Source organism: Phaenicophaeus curvirostris, chromosome 12, assembly GCF_032191515.1.
Source record: "Phaenicophaeus curvirostris isolate KB17595 chromosome 12, BPBGC_Pcur_1.0, whole genome shotgun sequence".
NCBI lineage: Eukaryota > Metazoa > Chordata > Aves > Cuculiformes > Cuculidae > Phaenicophaeus > Phaenicophaeus curvirostris.
In genome coordinates this window covers 3,766,333-3,789,161 of record NC_091403.1, presented here as the reverse complement: position 1 = coordinate 3,789,161, position 22,829 = coordinate 3,766,333, and the positions used below count along the sequence as shown (strand labels likewise).

Here is a 22,829-nt window from a genome sequence, read left to right as displayed (position 1 = left end):
GATACTGCCTGCTTGTTCACATTCCTAGTAATCATAGCCACATTTTTATCGCTTATTCCAGTGGTATGAGGAAACAGATTTCATAGTAAGAATTTCTATAAATTATTTGTAGCTAATCTATTCATTACCTAGTTTCTAGCCAATTCACTCTGTATTTTCGTTACTATACAAGTGGGTTAAGAAGCCACTCAAACACACATGTGAATCTCTCCTACACTACATACCACAAGGCTTTCTCAGTGAAGACTAAGATCATTGCCATCATTGTTATTTTAAAGCTGTATCTTCATTAAAACATAGAAGAAAAAATCCAACATGACTTAAGTATCTATAAAACTACTTCAAGCATTAAGCAGTAAAATATTCAAATTCAAATGCATTAGGGAGATATTACAGTAAACATACACCTCTTGTGGAAAAACATGCATTGTTTTCTATTCATCTCTATATTACATGGATTTTTCTGTAAAAACCTATCCATACTATATATGGAATTTCTTTATATGTGGGCTTGTACAAACTTTTTAAACAGTCCAAGAGAAACCTCAAGGATACTCTACAACTGTAGTATTCAAAGTTGATTCAGGTGTATGTGAAATTTCTGCTCCTCCCTGCCAAGAGCAGCAGCGTTTGGATCAGGTACACAAGTTGCACTTACACCTCAGGGTTATTTTAAGAGAAATGTCATAATGTTAGGAAAGAGAAATACAGAATTTTTACAAAGTTCAGTTTGACTAAAATTAAAAATAAACTAATAACAATTTCAGTAACTACACAATGCATATATTTTCTTATAGCTATAAGAAAAAGTGATACCATTTGGCATCTCTAGTTCATTGGCTTCTATTAGTGGAACACAGGCTGTTCACCCTGATGGAACAAAGACCTTTAGTTACTGAGGACTTGCCAACTGTGATTATTTATGTCCTACTTAACCAGTTTTTGCACATCTTTTTCTCCCTTTGAAATGAATTGAGGGGACTACGATATGCCCAATGCTCTCAAACTGACTAATAATACGTAAAGCAATCCCCTTTCTACTCAGCCAATTTCATGTTAAACTTCTAAAGCAGAAATACATCCTTAAAAAGAAACACTTCATCTCAGTCAGGCAGTCAAGCAGAGAAGGGATAAAGTGTACCATTATATTACCGAATGCTTTTTCTTAAAGAAAATTATCTGCATGTAAATATCTCATTAGCTTTTCAAAGTTATTAACAAAATGAAAAAGAACCTGCAATGCTCAGTAACATACCTGCCAGCATGTGGAGGACACAATTAGAAGGAGCCTCTCTGTGTAAGTACAAAACCGTACTGCCTGACAATTCATACAGTCCAGAGATTTTGATTCCTTCTCGCACACACTTTGTCTCTCCTTCGCAGCACAGTGGAAAAAAGCAATAAGATTTATTCTAGATAGCTGAGCTTTTAATTTCAGGGTAAAAACAAACCACTGAAAATCATCTTGTTAATACACACTTTCAAAATGCAAAGCAACATATAATTCCTAATTAAAGTGAGATAGGAAGACAGAAGGGTAAACAAGTACCACATAAACAGAAGACATTCAGCGTGGCACAGACCCTGACTTCACTTAAAGTGATAATGAATCCAGAGAAGGACTAAAAGAAGGACATAAATAGCATCTGCTGTAATGGGTATCTGCCAAGTATTCCTCAGTCAAAAAGATACCTACAACTTATAAACTGGCAGTATGAGATTCAGAAGGGCTGATGTATATTCTGCTTTCCTATTTCCATTTGTACACATAACCAGGTCAATCTGAGATCAATAGTGTTGCCATATATCTCGTACAAACTTAACACCTCTAAAAAGTAGTGGAAGAATAATTCATTTTCTTAGCTTTTTATTGCTGTATGGATGGATGGTTAAAAAAAAAAAAAACCAACAACAAACAAAGGTATTTTCAGCATCGTTGTGGTTTGAGCTAAATTAGAGTCAGTTTTGTGACTTGAAATCAGTTGCTCTAAGCAAGTTCATTCTCTAAAAGTTAACTGCATGTTTGTGAGACAGTGTTACTCTCCAGAAGTGGTAACACTGGGCACTGGTATGCAGAAAGGCCAATGTGTACACTTATTCCTAACCAAGGCCATCCTCAAACTGGTGAAACACAGCCACACCTGCAAGGACAGGACAGGTGACCCTAAACTGACCAACAAAGCATTCTATCCCATACACATCATACTCTGTCTAAAACAGAGATCACGAGGGTCTCGTCCCACTTCTACGATGTCCAACATCCAGCGAGGACCTCATCTGTCTGTTGCTCCTGATTGTCCTGGATCGATGCTTCCTGAATCCAGTTCCCGAGTCCAGCTCCCTCCTAGCCACGGACCCATTCCCTCATGTCTGCTCTACAGTCCTCATGGAGGTGTATAGTCATCAAGAGTTTAATTCAAACGCAAACCATCATATTCCAATTCCAATACTTGTGCATGTCAAGTGAAATTGCACGGAATAAGCAAGTTTGAAGATGGAGAAATTGGGCACTTGACACAGCAAGAGCCTTTGCCAAGTGAAGAAAGCACTATAGGAGGTAGGTCAAGGAAAACAGTGTAAAGGACCTTCTGAAGAAAGTAACAATGGTGAAGAGGAAGTACTTTGACTATAAAGGATGAAGTGAAGGAGTTCAAAGAATGGAGTGACATTATCATGACAGCAGGAAAACACTGCAACTTCAGCAACATGGAATATGGAAAAACAAAATGCCTGGGAGAAGAGATATTGCAGTTGTCAAGGCAAGAGCTTTCCGATGGCTCAACTAACTTTAAACAGCAACACGAGGGTGCGTTTTCAGAATTTTGTGACAAAATTAATCAATCCCATTTAATACATACCCAAAATATTTTTATTTATTCATATTCTGCTTCAAACTATCCTGAACTTGAGATTATTACTCCGTCCGTGTTACTGTTCAAATCACTGTTTCACACTTCATACAAACTGACCTGTATGCTATTCAAAGATGAAGACAGGTCCCACACTTTGAGAACTCCCGTTACAGACACTGCAACCAGTGAGTCTTCTGTGGAAAGTCAATAGTGAAACACTAAGCGTGAAACAAAGTTCAAACAGTGCCTAAGACTGAGAGAACGCTGGCATAGATACTGATGTTCTATACAACACTAAAACATGGATTCTGCAGAACTCTGTTTAGATGAAATACTGATTTTACACAAAAATAACTAATTGGTATGCAGAAATACAAAACATGCAAGCAAATAGTGAATAATTATTTTCCTCAATCAGACATATTTTGTTATAAGGTACAGAATGGTGGGTATGTGCCCTTAATTTTGCTAATATCACAGAATTCATTTATACTCATATCCAAGAAATGAGCTGCTTACAAGCAGTCTAGAGGCTGCTTGGTTTTCTCTTTAATAAATATATCAAATAACGTATGACCAACAGTAGGAGCACTAAAAACACCTTTTTAGGTGCTGTCAATGAAATGTTAACACCTCGTACGTAACAGCTCTGTAAAACATAATTAGACATTAAATCTAGTAGGACTGTAGTATTTGTACAGAAAAAATTTATCATAATTTAAATGTTCTACATAAATAGGTCTACAATGTATACCTTGAATTCTTGCAGAGTGTACAATACACATACAATTTATCCAATCAGAAGACTGAGATGATGATAAAGTGTGAAGCATATCTAAAGTCTTAGCATCAATAATAAGAACATCTTGATATTCCCCACAACAAAGAAGCCAGCCTTCACCCGTCATTCGGAATGAGCAATGGTAATACTGTACAAGTGGAAAGAACAGAGTCAGCATACCAAGCTACACAAATATGCGTGCATAATTTTCACATTAAGCATGTCATACATGGAATTATAATCAACACTTGTAGCATTACTAAAAATCTACTGCAATGGTGTGACCACACACAATTTGGCTGGTGGTGCAAGCAAGTCATACGCATTTATAACAATTTAATACAGGCATACAGCTTAGTATGAGAGGCTTTGTACTGAAAGCAGTATCTAGAGCCTGCCAAAATATTAGGGGGGTTGGACACAATCAAGGTATTAATTTTCATTATAAATTGCTGAACAATTTGGGACTTCTTCTCTTGAGAAGCCTGATCTCTACAAATACCTCTACTTGATAAACCTCAGTCATCAGGTGAGAACACAGAAGATACATAATGAATATTTTCATAATGAATTTCCCATTGTTTTCCAGGAAGAATTTCTACTCCTTGAAGATATTCTTGTTTTGATATTAAATGCCCTAGTGTTCAGGAGATTCATTCTTTCTCAATAATCATGTAAAGAAAAGAAAAACCAGACATATAACAAAGAACTAAAGAACAGAAATAACAGCAGCACTGAGTGACTATGAAGATTTATTTTTGTTGGGTGTTTTAGACATGCAAGGACATTCACATTTTGTGTAGTATCAATTTAATTGTGCACACAATCACTATAAATGCATAAGCAGCCACTTTGAACAGAATTTACAAGTAATTTATAAAATACTGTCACTCTTAAGTTAGGCTTGAACTGGGATATTTGTATCATCAATCAGTCCTGAGAAATTCCCACACTGGTTAAGACCCACAAATGGTTAAGAGTTGACCGTGGTGTTAAACTTCATTTCAAATGGCAAATATTCAGTTGGTACTGCTTGACATTTGTTATTTAGAACTGAATCCCTACACTGAATAAAAGGAACATACTAGACCAGATAGGCCGGTACTTTAATTAATACCTAATAAAACATCAACCAAAAGTAAAGCAAAAATTACCAGTGGCGAAGTTATCAAAATCAGCATGCACTAAACCTCCAAGACAATAACGTTCTATAGGAATCTATATACTCTCAGGTACTACTGTGCCACAAGCAATCATTCCCCATGGAAGAAAAAACTTCTATAACAAAAAACCCCACCATAACAAAAAAACCCCTCCAACCTCTAAATAACCCTCACAAAAAAAAATCCCTCTATTTATTATAAATATCTGAAGGTTGCATTTTAAGTCTAGTCACCCTTCCTAGCAACATTATGTTTTCTCAAGAAAGTTTTCCTGGTGGACATTCCTATATTCCTTTAGCCATCTTGCCCAAGATAATCATTACCTAGCCAAAATTAGGTTTAGCTCATTTCTCCTAATAAAGAAATTTTCTAGAAGTATTTGCTTCTCCTGCTTGAAGCATAGGAATGAAGATACTGCCTCTGATCCCCACAAAAACCAAAGATTGTCAGATAGGACAGATCTGCCTATTTCTCTTCAGAACTCCTCCATAACTTTAGCTATTAAAATCTAATTAAGTAATACCACAGATCATAACAAACCTCCATTACATTATAATTGAAGTATTGTTTTGTGTGCTATATACATACATATGTAAAAAGAATATATCAGCTTTAAACACATACAAAAGTGAAGACTATAGAAAAAGAACTTCTTAACAATCTATGCTTTTTTATATATACACGTATATGGAAAAACATATTATTAATAAATTATTCTAATTTTTATTTGGTAGTTTACCCAAGTTCTCTCTCTTCTCTTTGACATTAACAACTATGTTTGAATCTATCACATAAACCAAAACAGTGTTATGAAAAATACTGTTTCTTCTGGAAGCTTTAAAACATTTGAATTCTGAATTTGTCCAGTTTGAACCACATGAGGTGTCATATTTCTATCCTTTGGAAGTTTAGTTCTACCCTAGACTCCCTCACTGAAGAAAAACAGCACTTTAATTAACCTAAGAGCCCTAAGATTGTCTTCTAATATATCCAGAAATAAGCCATCTCCCTGAATCAAATCTACACATCAGGCTCTTCATTCATACACACGCACACGTATTTCAATGCACCCCCACACTCCAACATCTAGATATTCAGTGTATCTAGACAGAGTCCAAAGCAGACACTTGAAGTTATCTGAAGTAATCTATAGTTGAAGCAAATTGGCCCAGAAAATAAGTGATCTGTCCCAAGCTCTGCAATGAATGAAAGTGTATTTTTTGAACTGGGGCAGAGCAGTCTTTTGGACGTCAGTAATTAGCCATCAAAACCTTTCAAACATTTAAAAACAAGATCTTCAATGACTGTCTCAAGTTATTTGGCTAGATTGCTTGTACTTCTAAAATATGTCATCAAAAAACCAGCAAAAAACCTGATGTTTACAAGCAATTTTAACACAGGACAAGCGTAAAGATTAAAGCAGTTTCAACTTCACTACCCGATGCCCAGACTTGACAATAAGTTAACTGATACAGCTTTCCAGGCATTTGCAGCTCATAAATAATCAGTTTGATTCAATTAAGGAGTTCAGAGGAACGTAAAAGTCTCCCCTCTTTCCTTAGAGGGAAGTAAAAAAAAGAAAAAACAATAGATATAGAACCACTTACATTGCAACATGTTTTTCTCCTATTAGATATGTTACGAGCTTTAAATTTAAAATTGTATGTTTCTGAAAAACATCATGTTAAAATAGAGCAAAACTCCTTATGTAAAGAACAGAGATATTCCATGAAAAGTTGCTATACTTACATAGATTGCTGTATGCCTATAAGGAAGCTTTGCGTTCTCAATGCACTGTCCACTAGTGACATTCCAAACACACATCTCCCTGCCAAAGATAACTTTATGTTATTCTCTGTAATTTCCACTCAATTGGCAGGAATTATTTTGTGCCACCAAGATTTTCTTTAGTGCTGTACTTAAGTGCAGTCTGGCCGTTTATGTAGCTTTTCGTTACTGATTACTGGGTAAGAAAACGTTGTGGTCATTAGTAGGGGATGACATACAGTATATGTTTCTTTTTGTTTTGGTAATTATACCCTGTCGCCTCGCAACAAACCTGACTTTAGGCCAACTCTGGTCTACAACAAATTGTAGGTATACTGCCATTACAGCTCATCAGCGCGTCACTGTAACTATCTGTCGTTGGAACTACATCCTCCTGAAAATGATTCATTTCACTGAACTTAAACCACACGTTTCAAAAAACATAATGCATTTTCTGCAGCAAGAGACTTCAGCTCCTCAGAGGGACCACAACTTCTGTTAAGAATAAACAGTGCCACCGTGAGGCTCTTCCTGAGACCTCTTAGCAATATGGCTCTGGCCTCTTGACAACCGAACATCTGCGCAAGGTTCCAGCTACAGTTAACTACGTTTAAGATTCATGTTTGAGAACAATGCCTTAGTCAGCCTTCCTCATCTAGGCATTATGCAACACGCTACGGAACTACAGAACAACTGAAACGCAATCCAATTAAACGTTGTAAATAAGATTGTATGAGGTATGTTGTCACAGTTCAGCAATTGATTTTTAAACTTGGATGCTTTTAGATTTTATCTAAACAGCAAGCCGTCATTTCCACAACTGAAATAATAATTTCTGAATAACACTATATATTACACTTGACATTTTCTTTATGAGGACTTAAAGAACACAAGGCAGGGGGTGGGGGAAAGAGTTCATCATAATCAAAAATAATACTTAGTGATTTACATTTTCATCTACATGCTTTCACATTGTATGGAAATGTAAAGATATTACTTAATTTACATTTTTTCAGCTGAGCAAGGGCAGTGAAATCTACATATCCCTACTGTAGAAAAAGTCATAAATTAAAACAAATGTTTAATCACATTTGTTAAACATTTCAAGGAAGCAAATTTCTCCTTGTTTATATCAGAATTACAATGAACCTTACTGTTTTAGCTACTTTACTGTGATACGTACATGCAAACATGCACAAACTAGACCAGAATATAACTTAAGCTTCTACATGTCGTAATTAATTTACTATGTGTGCTAACAAGGAGCAAGCGATACCACATGTTGATAAACCTATCCTTACAGCATATACTATACGCATGCACAGGACATCAGTGAGAGCTTCTGAATCATTATAGATTAATTTAATTTCCATATAAAAAGTGCAAGAATACTGTTTAATAGTCATCCTTCTGGAATAAGTCAGTTATACAAACACCTGAGAGAATCTGAAATGGAATAGAAGGAGAGTTAGGATCTTCCACAATTTCTGTCACTGTCAATACAAAGAATTGGAAGGTTGAAAATGGTAGAAGTGAATGATTCACAAGCCAGAAAATGCAGTTCGACAAACACTGCATCTCCTGAAGATGAGGCTTCCTATTTGTAATTATCTCAACTTCATGCTGTGACCTTCTAGGGATCAGTGATGGATGCTTTGCCCTTACGTAATACAGATGAGAAGTCAGCAGTAATTTGGTAAAAGTGAACATCTAAAGGGGCCAGAAGTCTATTCAGTCCTACCTATACACATCCCAAGCAAGCCAAATGATCCCTTCAGAGGCAGAACCTCTAGGATATGAATGTCTCCCTACACCTATAGCTAAAAAACTTCATTTGTTTAATGCCTTTCAGTCCAGCTTTTTTGAAATACAGTATCTTTTCTCCCATTATGATCTCAAAACCGTACTGCAGTAACAGAACTTTAGAATTAAAATGAAAAATAGTTTCACCTCTGAACCCTTGAATCATAGGAGGCCAATACAGAACTTGTTCTGTAGACTTCTCACCCTACTTTCTGCATGTACCGACCAGAAATTTTTACCACAAGCTAGTGGGGCAGTCTAGCCTTCGAAAATTAAGAAGTCTGAAGCAGTTTGTTCAAGTTATCCCTTCTTGGATATTCATGATAGAGGAAGAGATGAGACAGAGATCCTAGCAGCTGGAAAGGATAAAAAACCTTCTCAGTGAGAAAGTAGTAGCCTTCAGCTACATTTCCCAGCACCTTATAGAAGGACAATTTACAGGCACTGTTCATGGGAAGAGGTTTTTAACAGAGCTGTCTTGTTAATTGGAAAAGATGAACCCAAAATGAGAGGACGATATCATTAGAGCTGAGAGACAAAGTTGTCTATGGAAAGGCCTGAAATCCTGAACAGATGAGCTTCGGACCCCAGCAGGAAAAATTATCACATAGTCAAAGAGAAAAAATTTCTTGAATGCTAACCAAGCAGAACTGCAGAAATTAGTTTGCCTACAGTGATGGGCCAAGTCACAACAAACAAATAGGAGAAAAGCTGCAAGTTCAGAAGCCTCTGAAAAGGATGTACTCCAAAACAGCAAGTCAGATTGAAACAAAGACAAGGACTATAAATGCCTTTCAAGGGCAGTCTTTTCTGTGCTTCCACACACACTCACTGAGCAAGCATAACCTCGATCAGAGTACATTAGCCTCTTTTACTGATACAGTTCTCAAGACTGAGCTCAGAAAGGAACAGAGAAAAGCACCGTATTAAAATGCTTCTGAAACCGCCAGTTCCCTCCAGTAGCCAGTTATTGTACCTTTGAATGGGGCCTAGTTGACCTTCTGAACAACTAATTCTCCTGACTACTAACTGGATATGTGAATCTGCCAAACCATTCTGTTGTCCAAGAGATGAGCTCTTTGTTAGACTGTTGTATACAAGCAATACAGTCATTATCTTAAGTAGCTGCTATCCTCTTCATATTATGGAAGAAGTGGATTAAAAACCACCTGTCATATGCAGAATCTGACCTATACCTGCCATACATTTCATGATTTAAGAAATGAGTAATTGAATATTCAGTTACCTACCCATTTTCAGTAGCACTTACTACATATGGTTGTTTCTCAAACTCTCTTGCTTTTGCCAAACAAGTTACAGAAGCAGTATGGCCAAAGAGAATTTCTTTAGAGGAAATCTAGGAGAAAAACACAACAGTATATCTTAAACATCGTATTTGCTGTATAAACAAAGGAAATCTAAAAGCAAAGGTATACTACTTGTAGACATTGTTATTAATGACTAATTGTCAATCTGCTTTATATGCTTATGTTTTCCAGTCATGTTTCTGCAATGTACAAAGATGTGTTTGCATAAAGCACAGTCTTTGTACTCACTGCAGTCTAACAATGGCACCTTCCGAAGAAGGTACGGAGCACCAAATGTTATAAAACATTATAAAATGTGTAGAATATCTCTGGCCTTCACCACGCAGCAAAAGGGGCAGAGTGAAGTAGTGAACTGATACAGCAAAGCTCTTAAGCATGTGGTTCATACGACACCTGAAAGTAATCCCTTTGATTAGCTTCACTGCGTGCAAAATACCTTCATGGGAAAAGTTAGCCCCATGAAAGTGCAAACTAAAGTTTCAAGCTATAATTAAGCACAACTGGTGCAGCCAAATCAAAAAAGAACAGAAGCATAAAATGCAGAATAAAAACTTGTGACTGCTTCGTCTCTGTTCCGTTCTCAGGAAAATAAATATGAGTTAGTAAGAGCAATAACATGCCAGGAGGTTTGCAGCTTAATTATATCAAAAATATGTATTTGATCTTCTTCCATCTTTCTAGAAAGTTTTCCATCATTAACCTGGTAGAGTGCTCTGGTTATATAAAGAGATTTTTTTTTTCTTAATTAACAGGCCCTACTCAATAACTGATTTATATAAAAAAAAAGAGACTACTTTATGAGATAGGAATCATGACAATTGGGTATGCTTACTTGTTGCCACTACTCATAGCACACAATGCCAGATTATAACCCACAGGTCATGATAACCTGTGAGAAATTTTCCCAAGTCTGCAAATAACAGGCTGCTCGTATAGGAATTTAAACACTTTTTACTTATTATGTTTCCTACAAAAAATACGATGCTATCTTTAAAACTTAATCTAAGTAAGTGCAAATCTGGATAATTCCATTGTTAATAAAAGATAAAACCCCAGTCTGTCTGCTTGGCAGACTGTAACGCAATGGACACAAACCTTTAGCTCTGATGAAAGATCCCAAAGACATATTTGTCCTTCTTGACTTCCTGTGACTACAGTCTGCTGGTCATCTGTAATCATAATAGCAGTGATACTGTGAGAGGGAGCTATTTGTCCCCACACTGCCACAGCCGGCACCAATACCTTCATAGTCAGCACCTGAAAGCAGAAACAAGTCACAATGATCCCAAGTAACATGAAATCAAAGAAAAAAAATTCAAAAAAGGCAATTTATCAGCATCTGAAAGGGGGAACTACAAAATACTGCTGCAAAAAGGAAAAAAATTGATGAGGCATTGAAACAGTTTTTAGCTGTTTAAACATCACACTAACACTTTCCTAAATACAGCTATTCATCAATAATTTAAATAGGCAGCAGGACAGTCATGTGGCACTATTTTAAATCTAGGCAGTATGAAACAGGACTAGAATTAACAGGGACAAGTACTATTACAATACTGAAATGTCAGCAACAGGAGTTATGTGCTTCTCCACACAACGTGGCTGAGCTCTGATGGGCTCATGTCATTCTATCTTCTTCCTTAGTTTGGCTGGTGGCGTTTTCCATGCCTCTCCTGTTACTTCCAGCCAGCAGCACTGCTCATTCTCAGCAAACTGCTGGAGCACGGAGATGGCACAGGATGGGGAATCAATAGAGAGTCTGTGGCTTCTAGGAGAATAAGGCGAGACATAACAGAGATGGAAGGAGAGAACAGGTGGTGGGTCAGGTATGAAGGAAAAAAAAATGTGGTCCAGGACAGCAAAGCACTACACTGTCAATCGTTCAGTGGCATCTCCTAGAGGCAGGACCCAAAAGAAAGGTGAAAGCAGAGCTTCAAGCTGGGAAACAGGGAGAACGACCAAACTCTTTCTGCTGTTCAACTTACAAGTCCCTTCTACTAAAAATTTATAATATAATAGATTTTAGTCACTAATGCAAAAAATTGATTTAATGGAATTGTCCAAAATGACTACTGGTCATTAGTTAATGCAATAGATTCTTACAAAGTGAATTTCCAGGAAACTATTTCAGCTTCTGCTCAAATACCAATACTTATAAAATATCCTAAAATCCTCCTTATTGAAAAAGTTCTGCTTTGCTTCTTATTAAACTTTATGCCTGATTGTTTGAAACCCATTTCTACTTCCTAGCTGGATTCTGTACTCGTTTTGCTTCAAACAAAAGCTTTGGGAAAAAGGGCTGAAAAGACTGGTGTGGCAGACTACTAAGGTCCTGCCATACAACCTCAGTCAGAACAAAGGCAGAGGAAAAGGAATCCAAGAGAAAATTAACTGAGGTCGAGTTTATTAGTCTAACTCATATTTAGTTCTATTTTAAAGCTCTTTGTGGGCATATCACAAAAAACTGAGAGACGTTATTGATCTCACTTTTAGAATTTAGGTTTTCTAAAACTTCTTTTTAAATATCTAGTTATAGGAAGTATCATGCTTATTGGTGAACAGTGAGGTCCATTTCTCTTCCACTTCATGCCCTCAAATGAAAGTTGTTCTAGCCAAACTTTAACAATATGATTTAGGCACCAGCTAAGCAAATAAAATCCATCTTTTTCATAAGGTTTATAAAATTACGCTGCCAAGTTAATAGTTTGATAAGCCAAATACTGAGTCTTTAAAATGCATTTTCTTGCATACAATATAGTCATTTATACTTGTGCCATGGGAGTGTTCAATTAGTGTAAAACATCATAAGACAGCAGAATTCAGGTTTATACTGCTTTGAATATAAAGTCATAAATTACATTTTCTTGTAGAAGCAGCACAGAATCAAGATCAATATTCTTAGCAGAAGACTTACTTCTGAGCAAGTGATGAGTAACAGAGAACTCCGAGAGACAACCAACAGAAGTTAAAACCTAAACGAATAAATAGAATTAGCTAATGTATAGATGATCTATTTGCACACATTTCTTTAGATATTCACAAGTGTCATGAATTATTAAACAGCTACTAGTACAGACAAAATATTGGTTTTATACGAGAATTTATTTAGACTGAAATGCTACAAGAACCTTTTGTACTTTTCCCTTTGTATTACTACTGAAGCATAAGAGAGAGAAAACAAAGGTATATGAACTTCTGTGTTAATATAGAAGTCCTTAACCAAGAAGCAAGAGGAAAAACATTAACTTTAAGATATTTTGATGCACAAGATATAGATATGTACTTCGTATGAAGGCTTTTCTTCTAAGAATACCATGACTTCCCTGAAATACTGCATACTCACATGCATATATCCACATTTTGCCTGACAATATTTAGCTTTATCAAACCATTTCAGTGATGCTCATTGCACTCAGAGCAAACTTTTTAAATAAAATCAACAGATATTTATCAGACTGTTCCTTTAAAAAAGGTAAAAACTATTTCCACAAAGTCAAATATTGCCTGAGGCATATCTGAGCTGCATGTAGCTTATCAGCACATGCCAAATTCCTCCAGCTCTGCCCACTCAAGCATGTCCGATTTACAGTATTAACCCATAATTCAACTTTAAATCAAGTTCCTCAGTCTTACTCTCCATTTCTTCCTGCTTACAACCTAATAAACACTTTTGTCCTGCCCTTACAATCACACTGCCAAAATACCCTCCCTCATAACTTTAAAAACATTTCCATTCTTAATTGAAACAATACCAGTTCATCCCAAAGCTAACTTGTCATATCTGTACAATCCTGTCTCTAGTTTTATGAACACTTTTCAGACTGATAGCACACCAGAAACCTCTGTTAACTTGGAAAATTATCCCAGTTTTCACAGCTTCAAGGGCTTTACTGGTGATCCTTTAGCATCCTTGGATCATTTGTAGATTATTAAAGCTCCATTTGGAAAGCTGCGTACACCGTCTTTTATTCTACAGAAGCCATGAGGTATTTAAAAGTCTAGTGGAAAGCTTTAAGGGGCCAGAGAGTAGGAGGTCTGACCTTAAATGCCTTTCTGAGCACATATTAATGCAAGGCCTTTTCCTCGTCACTTGGCTTTTTTGACTGGGACTGTTCATGAGCTGACTAAAACAGAAAAGGTCAGATAATACCATAAAGAAACAGTGTCATCATAACTCAACATATACTTTCCCCGTAGAGGCCTAACTCCAATACAGCAAGGGTACAGGCTGCCCAGGAAGGTGGTTAAATCACCATCCCTGGAGGGATTTAAAAGACGGGTGGATGAGGTGCTCAGGGGCATGGTTTACTGGTTGATAGGAATCGTTGGACTCAATGATCCAAGAGGTCTTTTCCAACTTAGTGATCCTCTACCTTGACCCTACCTCCTTTACTGACCTTGAACATTTAAAAAAAACTTGTTAGCTTCTCTATTAGGCTCACCCCAAACCTTCTAGTCACTGCCACGTTATTACTGCTTAAACCTCAGGCACACATCCTTGGACTGCATTTTGTCAAGATAAAAATGATAACCCTAAAGCAGGTGGTTTGGGAACATATAGGTTAGAATGAAAGCATTGCCTATGTCTTGGAAGCATGCATGCACACGTGCTCAGTGATTTGAGGTTAAACACCTTGGTTCTGTTCCGCCCCCACTGAAGTCTGTGGCTCTCATTCCCTATTGGTCCTTCCACTTACACGCAGAGCTTGCTCAAAAGCATAAAGGAAGCTTTCTAATATTGTTCAACATGTTTCATACTAAACTTATCTACAGTTATAAGAAACACATTTCTGAATTTAAAAAAAAAATACATATCCTAATCTTTAAATAAATTCAGAATTCACCTGTTCTCACATAAATCAAGGTCCTTAAAACTAGGAACTGAACTGCCCAGAGACCTAATCTCAAACAGTTCATATAATAAAACACTGGTCGTGACAGAAACCTCCTTCAGCCCATAACAAAAGCTACCAAATATGAATTCATAGCTTACCAATAGAAGGAGAAAAGACTTTGCACAACAGAAAATCACTCTACAGGTATTAGTCACGCCACCAAAAAAAAAAAAACTTTTCAGAATTTACATTCATACTTATTTCATGTTTCCTATGCATCCTAAACTATTAATAAAAGATCAGTTGTTTCAAAGTCCAGATAAATGTGTCAAAATCGTCGTGGGCAAGAAAAAGATGCTAAAATTGCCTTATAGTCCTGAAAATACCAAGACTAGCAGCATAACTATTTGTATTGCATTAAAACTACAAATATTTGTGAACCCAAAAAAAACAGGCTAGATGGGACAAAATTATTGAAACCAATGATTGACAATTTCATATGAGCAGCATATGCGCTGTCAGTCTAGCAAAATTGTGTTTGCCTTGGCTTCAATATTCTTGACAGACAAGTAAAATAATGTGAGTTTCTACCCCACCCCTTTAGATTCATCATTGCAGTAAAGTGATAGGAAGTAAATTTTAGGCAGAGACTGGTGGGCTTCCATGACTAATTTCCAAGGTTTTTTGTGTTACTAATCTACCTCATTCCCCTGTTCCCATCTATCCATTGCCTTTATCTCACATGTTCTCTCTCACTGTCTGTGTAAATAAATAGAAGTTCCATCAATATTTTTTGTACAGTTAGTGAAAACCTAATTATTTTCCTTAAAAATAGCTTTGACTTGCAGTTTACTGATCCATTTTATATTGCTTTCACAACTTTCTCAGTTGACTTTATGATGGAGATGTTGCAGTCTCCTTAAGGATATTGTATATTATCTCTGGAAATCAACAAAGATTTTCAAACTAAAAAGTTTCCAAATTTTCCCACAATATACAGCAATTCCATCCAAGAGGCATAAATAATAAAACACATCACATTTACAAAGTACTCAATAAAAGTATCTAAAATACAAAATCTAAAGATAAAGAAGTGGCATAATGCTGTCTTCGTAAGCCTGAAGACACCACACTGCAGCTCATGATGCTGCTCACAGATGTGCTATTTATGGAAGTTGCTGTTCAAAAGCTCATTGTGCCCATGAATCTGAAAATACTGGTCAGCAATACTTTGCAATTTGTGAAGCAGCAGGGTACACGTGTATTTGTATAGGTGTGAGAAACTGAATAAATTAGTGCTGAGAAAAACATTTAGTAGAGAAATGAAAAATAGAATGGAGATAAAAGCTGTAGGGGAGAAAGCAGGGTGTGTAACGTAGGAAAAGGAAAAAGATATGAAGCTAGGCAAGTGGAATAACAATCAAAGATATGACAATAAAACCAACAAGGCAATACAAAGGTAACAAAGGCATTTGAAGTAATTAATAGCAAAAGTAAACAATGAAAGATGTATCAAGAGATTTTTCAGAAACCTAATTAAAAATTAAGTTCACATTTCACACATCATACAAGAGAACTAATAATTAGATCCTTTAAGATGCAGAGCCTGCTCTGTGAGTACAGCAGCATAAATATTTCTATATTTCAAATATTTTAATTACTATATCTAACTAGATAGAGGCCAACAATTAAAATACTCCAGTAACCAACATTTCTATCCTATGTTCCACTGCCTTGTGTTTCAATATATCTTGTCAGAACCTTCAGTATTCCATGCCTTTTCCCTCTATTTTGCTTTTTGCAGCTCTGTCCTGGAGACCCTGCCTGACTACCACTACATTTCCAGTTTAAGTTTTAATGGAAATTTCCTGGAGACCTGTCAGGGCTACACCCTAATGGGCTGGAGGAGTCACTGTTGAGTGACACCCAGACCTCCCCCAGACTGTGAACGTTCTGCTTTTGCAGTCCAAGGGAGCAAGAGACCGGGACCAGGAATCAATACAACCCATTTTAACTAGCAAGAACCACCTAGTAATACCTTGTTTGTATTTCTTGAACGAATGACACAAGAAACACTTATTTCATTCCACACAATAATTCACCACAATCAGAAGGAGCACAGTAAGGGCAACACCATCTCCCAGCTGCTGATTACATCAAAGGTTTGCAGCACAAATTCAATTTTATGATGTTAATCTCAGTCTGCCACTCAGAAATTTTCTCTGAGGGATATGATTTTTCTCTGGATTTCATTTTAAGAATGATTTTCTTCTACTACAATCAATAAAGATATGTTTTCATCAAAAGACTCTATCTTGGCAGAATTCAATTGGCCATCTCAAAACCTTTTGGTGACACAACATTAATTAAAATAGTTTATGTTGCACCTAAGCTGGAAAATAGAGCAGTGAAAGCACCAGGAACTCAGAACACTTGTGCTTTACACACTGTCATAAGGTACAGTACAACAACCTTCACCTCCTTAAAGCTAGTGTTTTACTCCATAACTGTCACATTATTTTAAGCTTGCTAGCAAAGTGTCATGAACTGGTCTTTTGCCAAGCAGAAAAATTAAAAATGCATGCACAAAATACAAATTCCTCACTTTCTTTCATTGTTACTAAAGGTTTCAACAACAGTCAATGATAAAATAGCCATATAAACACATTAGACAACAATTACTGCATGTAAGCTAACTTGGTTTTAAATCACATACATCAAAGCTCCTGCATACATACAAAGTTTATTTGAAAAAGAAATACATTATACAAGTGTACTTGGAGCTATAGCATGCCTTTAAAGAAAAGCCAACCTCATTTGTGTTCACTGTTTCAAATACAGTATCTGAACAGCCTATCAACCACAAGAAATGAAACATATCTTAAGCACTATACTGGAATACACATGTGAATTATTTGCCACTTCTAAAGCCTTAAGCATACAAATATTATCGCATAAGTCATCTTCAGTGGAGTTACTCATATTCAAATAGAGAAACGCTTTGCTGTAGCAGAGCTTTAATCAGGTCTTAGGACATTCACTCGTCAATTCTAACAGGAAAGCACACAGGACACAAAAACATCATGAGTTTCCACAGAATGTAAGCTTTGATTTCTACAAAATTGCATCTTACTGACTAAAGACAGGTATTAACCTTAGTTCTATATGCATCGATGCATGCCTATATTTATTGAAATTAAGTTTTCCATGTGAGAAAGTACCTATGCTAGTAGAGACAGATCCTTACGTTTTCTTAATCATAAATTGTCTTTTGAGCAGAGACACATTTTGTGTCCTTTAAAAAATCAACGATCCCAACATAACCCCACATGAATCAAAAGGTGGTGTCAACTCCAAGTTTATGGCCTACATAACTTGGAAAGCGCTGAGAGTAATAAACTTTTAAGTCTGTGTCAAGAGATGCAAGCAAGAGTCTCATGTAATCTGCAGGAGCTTTGACTGACTTTCATTTTTATGAAATAGCACAGATTTGGTAATGAATTTGCTATAAGTAAACGTACAGAATTCGTTCTTATTTACACTGATTTGATACAAAAGATACAAAATCTGCTAAGGCCAAGACATTAAATCAGCAACAAACTTACAAAACCCTCAAACTCTGAGGGAGTGAATATGCATCAAAGCTTCAAGTCTCTCATTTTGTCTTCCTCAAGTGACCTTGGACTCATTTAAGAAAAAACAAAACAAGCAGTTGATCAGAGAGGTGATGTTTTTGGTTCAGCTATGCTGTACTCAGGACTGTTTCAATAACAAACAAAATTGGAATCAGATGCTGGAAATAAAACAACTAGAACATTTCATCAGCCTTTAGTTTTTGAAATAGTGATGTAGTAATCACTAATCAGTGTTGTAATCAACTGCATCATAAATGAAGATTTACAAACTCTGACACAAGAACTAATATTTTTCGCATTTTGCTCATGAATTACTCTTAATTACAAAACAGGTCTCTATGTGGCTTTCTTTGCTATAGGGCACATAGCTGTTTAGTGTAAACAACTCAGAATGATTTATTATATATACACTGTCAAAATCGCTTAAGTCAAAAGACATTGTTTATTATGAAGCAGAATCAAAGTCCAAGACTGATTCAATGTACAGCAATGCATAGACTGCAGTTTTCATTACAGTGAACTTCTAATTTTAACACTGAAAAAACAATTTTAATATGGCTCAAAAGGTTTGTGTCAGTTGGTAGGACTAATTACACGAGCAGGCCTTTCTCATTAATTTTTTCAGTGTTACACCTCCCACTGTATCAGGTTGCCCAAGGCCTTGAACACCTCCAGGCATGGGGCAGCCACAGCTTTCCTGAGCAACCTGTGCCAGGTCCTCACCACTCTCAGAATGAAGAAATTTCTCTTTATGAGTAGTCTAAATCTGCCTCTCTCCACTTTAGACCCATTGCCCCTCATCCTGTCACCACAAGCCTTTGTGAACAGCCCCTCCCCAGCTTTCTTGGAGCCCCTTCAGGTACTGGGAGGTCGCTCCAAGGTCTCCTCGGAGCCTTCTCTTCTCCAGGCTGAACAACCTCAACTCTCTCAGCCTGTCCTCATATGGGAGGTGCTCCAGCCCTCTGATCATCTTTGTACCCTCCTCTGGACCTGTTCCAACAGCTCCATAGCCTTCTTATATTGTGGATAACGCTACTTAAAACACTTTGCTAAATTATTTTATATAGGCAAGCTGTGAACGGCTATAAAACAAATACAAATTTATTTCTACTTTATGTGTTCGCATCTACTCAAGAAGACATTACTGAAATAACACAACAGCTGACATTTTGAATTCCGACGTGTCCTTGCATCACAGCTTTTCTCAGAAAAGCCAAGCATCGCTCGCTAGTTTATCTTTGAGATGGAAGCCAAGTATTGCTCACTAGTTTATCTCTGAGTTGGAAGCCTTAGACAGCGAGCAACAAGGCTGAAATCATAGAATCATAGAATCACCAGGTTGGAAAAGACCCACTAGATCATCGAGTCCAACCATTCCCATCAATCACTAACCCATGTCCCTCAGCACCTCGTCCACCCATCCCTTAAACCCCTCCAGGGAAGGGGACTCAACCCCCTCCCTGGGCAGCCTCTGCCAGGGACCAATGACCCTTTCTGGGAAAGATTTCATCCTGATGTCCAGCCTGACCCTCCCCTGGTGGAGCTTGAGGCCATTCCCTCTCGTCCTGTCCCCTGTCACTTGGGAGAAGAACCCAGCTCCCTCCTCTCCACAACCTCCTTTCAGGGAGTTGGAGAGAGCAATGAGGTCTCCCCTCAGCCTCCTCTTCTCCAGGCTAAACAACCCCAGGGCCCTCAGACGTTCTCCAGCCCCTTCACCAGCTTTGTTGCTCTTCTCTGGACTTGCTCCAGAGCCTCAACATCCTTCTTGTGGTGAGGGGCCAGAACTGACCCCAGGATTCGAGGAGCGGCCTCACCAGTGCCGAGTACAGAGGGAGAAGAACCTCCCTGGACCTGCTGGTCACACCGTGTCTGATCCAAGCCCAGATGCCATTGGCCTTCTTGGCCACCTGGGCCACTGCTGGCTCATGTTCAACCAACACCCCCAGGTCCTTCTCCTCCAGGCAGCTTTCCAGCCAGACTTCTCCTAGTCTGGAGCTGCCCAGATAAGTTCTGCAGTTAATGCCAAACATTCAGGGGACCAAACAAAACTCCCAGATGAAATTTGACCAAAGGAAGAAGAACAAACGCGTCAGGAGGCCGGGGGGCTCGGGGCCCACAAGGAGAACTCGCCCCTTCGCTTTCGGCCACGGCAAAACCCACCCGCAGCCCCCCGGGCAGCCCCCTTACCTCCAGCGGCCTCCAGGCACCGTGGGGGACACCTGCCAGCGGCGAGGAGAGGGCTGGAAGGGAAGGAGCAGGAGCTGGGCCGGGTTTTATCCCGCGGGGAGCGGCTGCTCCCAGCCCGGCTGCGGCGGGGGCGGCGCGGGCCGGCGGCCGCTCGCTCCGCCCGGGGCTCCCGCGGCACCAAGGGCACCGAAAACACCGGGAAAAAGAACCCTCCGAGACTCGCTGTGGAGGTTTAGAGAGCGAACGCCTTCTCTCAGGCCCGGGCAAGGCGAGGGAGCCACCCCCTTCGAGCGTGTGGGACAGAATAGATTCCCCACTTCATGCATATGGGTAATATCTCCCACAGACCTTCTGCATATTCTATTAGTCTCCAAGGACTGATTTTAATGTTATTACGAGCTTCACAACGGTCAAAACTCCTGCTTATTTGGAGCTGGCTCCAGCTCTCTGCTTAACCTTGCTTCTGAGAGAGAGAAAAGCTCCAAAGAGAGGAAATTCCAGAGAAAAACCACACCTGCTGAGCACAGATCACACCGAAAACAAGGCGTTGGCATCTTCAAAGAGCCAACAGCGTGTGGAAAATCCCCGTTTTTAAGAGACCACGCGGCCAGAGGGGCATTCTGTCTACCTTTCAAAGAACGCAGCTGTTTAGTACTTAGAGGAAAGTTTCGCTTGAATAAAAAAGTATTCTGCTTTGTGTAACTTCAACAGCAATCAGCTTACTGTGGTCATCGTTGAAATCTTCTGAGACTGATGAGTTTTCAACATGCGGCTGAATTGAGGGACAGAAATTTTGGATGCTTCAGCCATGGCAGAAGAGGGAAGGTGAAATGGGTGAGCTCCCTTCCCCTCAAGAAATCTTGCCTCTTCCATCCTGTCCCCAGAATATCCTTAGGTTTTTCTTTAATATTGATCTTCTTATTTAATTTTTGATCTGCTTTTTAAATAATTCCAGAATTTCACTTGGCATTTAGCAATGGGAGGCACTGTGTGTTGGTCACAGAGCAGTGTTTTTATGTTTAGTTAGGCAATATCATTAGTTACAGTGAATTACATTGAGCTGCTTCAATACTTAAATAAGCTTTGAAGTCATAGAATCATAGAATAACCAGATTGGAAGAGACCCATTGGATCATTGAGTCCAACCATTCCCATCAATCACTAAACCATGTCCCTCAGCACCTCGTCCACCTGTGCCTTAAACCCCTCCAGGGAAGGTGACTCAACCCCCTCCCTGGGCAGCCTCTGCCAGGGACCAATGACCCTTTCTGTGAAGAATGTTTTCCTGATGTCCAGCCTGAACCTCCCCTGGTGGAGCTTGAGACCATTCCCTCTCATCCTGTCCCCTGTCACTTGGGAGAAGTCCAGCCAAAAGTACTTTTTTTTTTTTTTCCAGGAGATCAAAATGAACTTTTTATTTGTGCCGCTCTACAAATTGTTTAATATTTGGAAATAAAGCCCTTTTTTTTTAAATACCACTTTCTGCATAGAAACACAACTAGAATAAATTATTTATAGGTTCTCATTTATTACTCCATATGTTTGAATAAGATTTATTAATTTCAGGCTGGACGTTAGGAAAAAAAATTCATGGAAAGAGTCACTGGGCACTGGCAGAGGCTGCCCAGGGTGGGGGTTGATTCACCTTCCCTGGAGGTGTTTACGGGACAGGTGGATGAGGTGCTGAGGGACATGGGTTAGTGATTGATGGGAATGGTTGGACTCAATGATCCAATGGGTCTTTTCCAACCTGGTGATTCTATGATTCTGCCTGGAGCTGTTGCAGGTGCTGCTGATTCTCTTGATGAGGGGCGGAGCCGGCATTTTCCCTCCTCCCTCCAGGTGCTCTGAGGGTGGAGCTTCATTTCGTGCAGGTGTGGGAGGCAGCAGGGGGTGGTTTGGCTGGGGGTAGGGCTGGGTTTTTGAGGCTGAAGTGTTGCTGTCTGAAAGCAATTAGTGAGTTGGAGCGCCTGAGTGAAGAACAAGAACTGTCATGTCTGTTTGCTCATCGGCCTGGGTTGTCTTTGCTCAAAGGTTAGTCACTGCTGGGCTTGGTAAAGGGTCCTGTGGGGAGAGGAGCTGAGGGTGCTGAGCAAATGTGAGTTCACCTCGTTTGTTGGAATACAGACACGCAAGCGAAATAACAAGACTCGGGGTTACAAAAGGCTGAGAGAATTGGTTCCTTTAGCCTGGAGAAGAGAACGCTCCAAGGAGACATTTAGAGCACCTTCCAGTACCTGAAGGGGCTCTGAGAAAGGTGGGGAGGGGCTGTTTATAAAGTCTTGTAGTGATAGGATGAGGGGCAATGGGTCTAAACTGGAGAGAGGCAGATTTAGACTAGACCTAAGGAGGAATTTCTTGACAATGAGAGTGGTGAGGGGCTGGCCCACGTTGCCTAGGGAAGCTGTCGCCGCCGCATCCCTGGAGGGGTCCAAGGCCAGGTTGATGGGCCTCGGAGCAACCTAGTGGGAGGTGTCC

General features: G+C 38.8%; 1 protein-coding gene across 2 annotated transcripts in view; it reads right to left on the bottom strand.

The window, feature by feature from the left end:
- WDR72 (WD repeat domain 72) overlaps positions 1–10,948 on the bottom strand; it is a 93,698-nt gene extending 82,750 nt beyond the window's left edge. The window contains exons 1-6 of one of the 2 annotated variants that reach the window (XM_069866856.1): positions 10,790–10,948; positions 9,617–9,723; positions 6,546–6,624; positions 3,607–3,781; positions 2,970–3,046; positions 1,256–1,375 (exon numbers count right to left, since the gene is read on the bottom strand). In XM_069866856.1, coding sequence (XP_069722957.1) covers positions 1,256–1,375; positions 2,970–3,046; positions 3,607–3,781; positions 6,546–6,624; positions 9,617–9,723; positions 10,790–10,942 — 711 coding nt within the window. In that variant the 5' untranslated portion in view covers positions 10,943–10,948. The remainder of the gene's footprint in view (positions 1–1,255; positions 1,376–2,969; positions 3,047–3,606; positions 3,782–6,545; positions 6,625–9,616; positions 9,724–10,789) is intronic. The other variant, XM_069866857.1, reaches the window with a different exon arrangement.
- Between the last annotated feature and the right edge of the window lie 11,881 nt (positions 10,949–22,829).